We start from the raw sequence: 2,585 nt of genomic DNA on the forward strand, positions 1-2,585 counted from the left end.
GAATGTGATCGTTTATTCACCAAAAAATTCTGGGTTTGACACATTCAAAGATAACTTGTTAAGGCTTTTGCCATTGTCTGCTGTGTATGGATTAGTAGCATTAATCAACCTAAGACAAATAACAATGTAAATCCCAATATGGAAGAGCCTCTCCTAGATATCCGGCATCATCAAACAATCCTAAAGAACACATAAGTACAGTGCATTGAATATGGAGTCAGAGTATTTTATTTTATTATTATAACAAGATAGAGAAAATTCATGGAACGATTTGGTTACATGGCATGGTAAATGGGAGGTTACAAAACATGGAGTGCAGAGCGTATATAAGAGTTGGAGGAACAATATATATGTAAATATAAATATAAACAAACTATGTACACATTAGTCATATTTGAGAGCAGGTTACATGGTAAGGTCTGAGAGGGTACATGATGTTAAATAGGGACGTGCAGATAAATTATATATATATTATATCATTGAAACTGTAGACAATGTCATATATCGTGATAGTACCAGGGGAGAAAGTAGGGGTTAGGAGTTGGCTAGTTTGAAGAGCCACGTTTTCAATTTCTTTTTTAATTTGTGAGTTCATGGTTCCATGCGTAGGTCGGGTGGCATTGAGTTCCAGTTGATGGGTCCTGATATTGAGAGTGCTCTGTCTCTGGTAGAGGACCGTTGTGTGGTTTTGGGACAGGGAATGTGAAGGGTTCCTTTATAGGCAGATCTGGTTGGTCTGTTAGAAGAGTTGAAGTGGAATGAGTTGTTTAGCCAGGTAATGTTCTGGTTGTGTACTGTTTTGTGTATGAGGGAGAGGGTTTTGAAGAGGATTCTAAAGGAGATCGGGAGCCAGTGGAGGTCTCTAAGGATGGGTGTGATATGCTCTTCTCTACGGGTGTTGGTTAGAATTCTGGAAGTGGCATTCTGAAATAATTGGAGGGGTTTGATGGTGGAGGATGGGAGGCCTATGAGGAGGGAGTTACAGTAGTCAATTTTAGCGAAGATTAGGGTTTGTAGGACAGTGCGGAAGTCATGTGTGTGTAGGAGGGGGTCTAATTTTCTTTAATACAGGAAGTTTATTGTAGCATTCTTTTAAAGTGGATTTTATGAAGGTTTTTAGGTTTAATTGGTTGTCAATGATGACACCCAGGTTGCGTACGTGTTGTGAGATGGGTGCTGAGAGGGCTGAGGTGCTAGTTTGTTTGTGATTAAGGGAGGGCTGATTGTGGGAGATTATGAGGAGTTCAGTTTTGGTGGTGTTGAGTGCAAGGTTGAGGTTCGTAAGGTGTTAGTTGATTGAGTTGATGCAATTGTTCCAGATTTTTATGGAATTGGATAGTGAGTCGTGATGGGAATGATAATTTGGACATTTAGAAGTTAAAAATCGCAGGAGCATTATGGTGGCAAATAAAAACCCTTACACATTTTTAAATATTCTGAAAACATTTTCTTCTTGCAATTATCCTCCTCAGAGCCCCAATTACTTCCTTGTTTCTCAGGCTATAGATGAGGGGGTTTAACATTGGGGTAACCACCGTGCACATTATGGTTATCACCACGTCCTTTTCCAAGGAATAGGCTGAAGATGGGTAGAAATAATTGAAAAGAACTGTCACACAGAAGAGAGACACCACAGTGAGGTGGGAGGAACAAGTGGAGAAGGCTTTGTGTCTCCCCTCTGCAGATCGGACTTTCAGGATGGTGCCAATGATGCGGACGTATGAGATGAGTATGCACAGAAAGGGACCCAGACCAATGACTGATGCTTCAATAAATAAAACCAACTCATAGGTGGAAACGTCAGAACAGGAGAGTTTTAACAGAGGTGGGATGTCACAGAAGAAGTAGTGAATGGTGTTGGGATCACAGAAGGACAACCTAGATATAAAAATAGTATGACATATGGAGTTTAAAGAAGCAATGCTCCAAGAAGCAGCCACCAGACAACTACAGACCCTCTTGCTCATCACCAGGGTGTAATGCATAGGATTACAAATGGCCACATATCTATCATACGCCATCACTGCCAGCAGGAACATCTCTGTAAGCCCCAATGCATCAAAGAAATACAGTTGGGTGACGCACTCAGAGAAAGAGATGATCTTCTTCTCTGACAGGAGAATGGTCAGCATTTTGGGGACAGTGACTGAGGTGTAGCTCAAGTCTACCACAGACAAGTTACTGATGAAGAAATACATGGGAGTGTGCAGGTGATGATCAATGAATATTAGTGCAATCATTAGAGAATTCCCCATCAGACAGACCAGGTACATAGTTAAAATCAGCATAAAGATGAAGGGCTGGTCCTCTGAATGGACTGAAATTCCCAGAAGAATAAAGTCCATCACTGTTGTATGATTTCCCATCTCCATGCCCTTAATTACCTGTAGGGTTCAGAACAAGCCAGGGTACAGAACATAATTAGCTAGTTCCTTGAAAACATATGCAAGAAAGCATTTGTAAATCAGTTGTATTAATTCTTTTTTAGAGAGGAAGGAAAGCCTCAGAGTCAGAGATGTGAATTGAAAATTGGGGAGGGGGGGAGGGGAGAGAGAGTGTCCTCATAATAGGTTCCTGCTTATTTG

At 40.9% G+C, this 2,585-nt stretch overlaps 1 protein-coding gene across 1 annotated transcript; it reads right to left on the bottom strand.

The window, feature by feature from the left end:
• Positions 1-1,427: 1,427 nt before the first annotated feature.
• On the bottom strand, positions 1,428-2,372 carry LOC115097630 (olfactory receptor 50-like). The gene has a single exon (XM_029613569.1). The coding sequence runs from the start codon at positions 2,370-2,372 to the stop codon at positions 1,428-1,430; it is 945 nt and encodes a 314-aa protein (XP_029469429.1).
• Positions 2,373-2,585: the final 213 nt, after the last annotated feature.

Source organism: Rhinatrema bivittatum, chromosome 8 (genome assembly GCF_901001135.1).
Source record: "Rhinatrema bivittatum chromosome 8, aRhiBiv1.1, whole genome shotgun sequence".
In the NCBI taxonomy this organism is placed as follows: Eukaryota; Metazoa; Chordata; class Amphibia; order Gymnophiona; family Rhinatrematidae; genus Rhinatrema; species Rhinatrema bivittatum.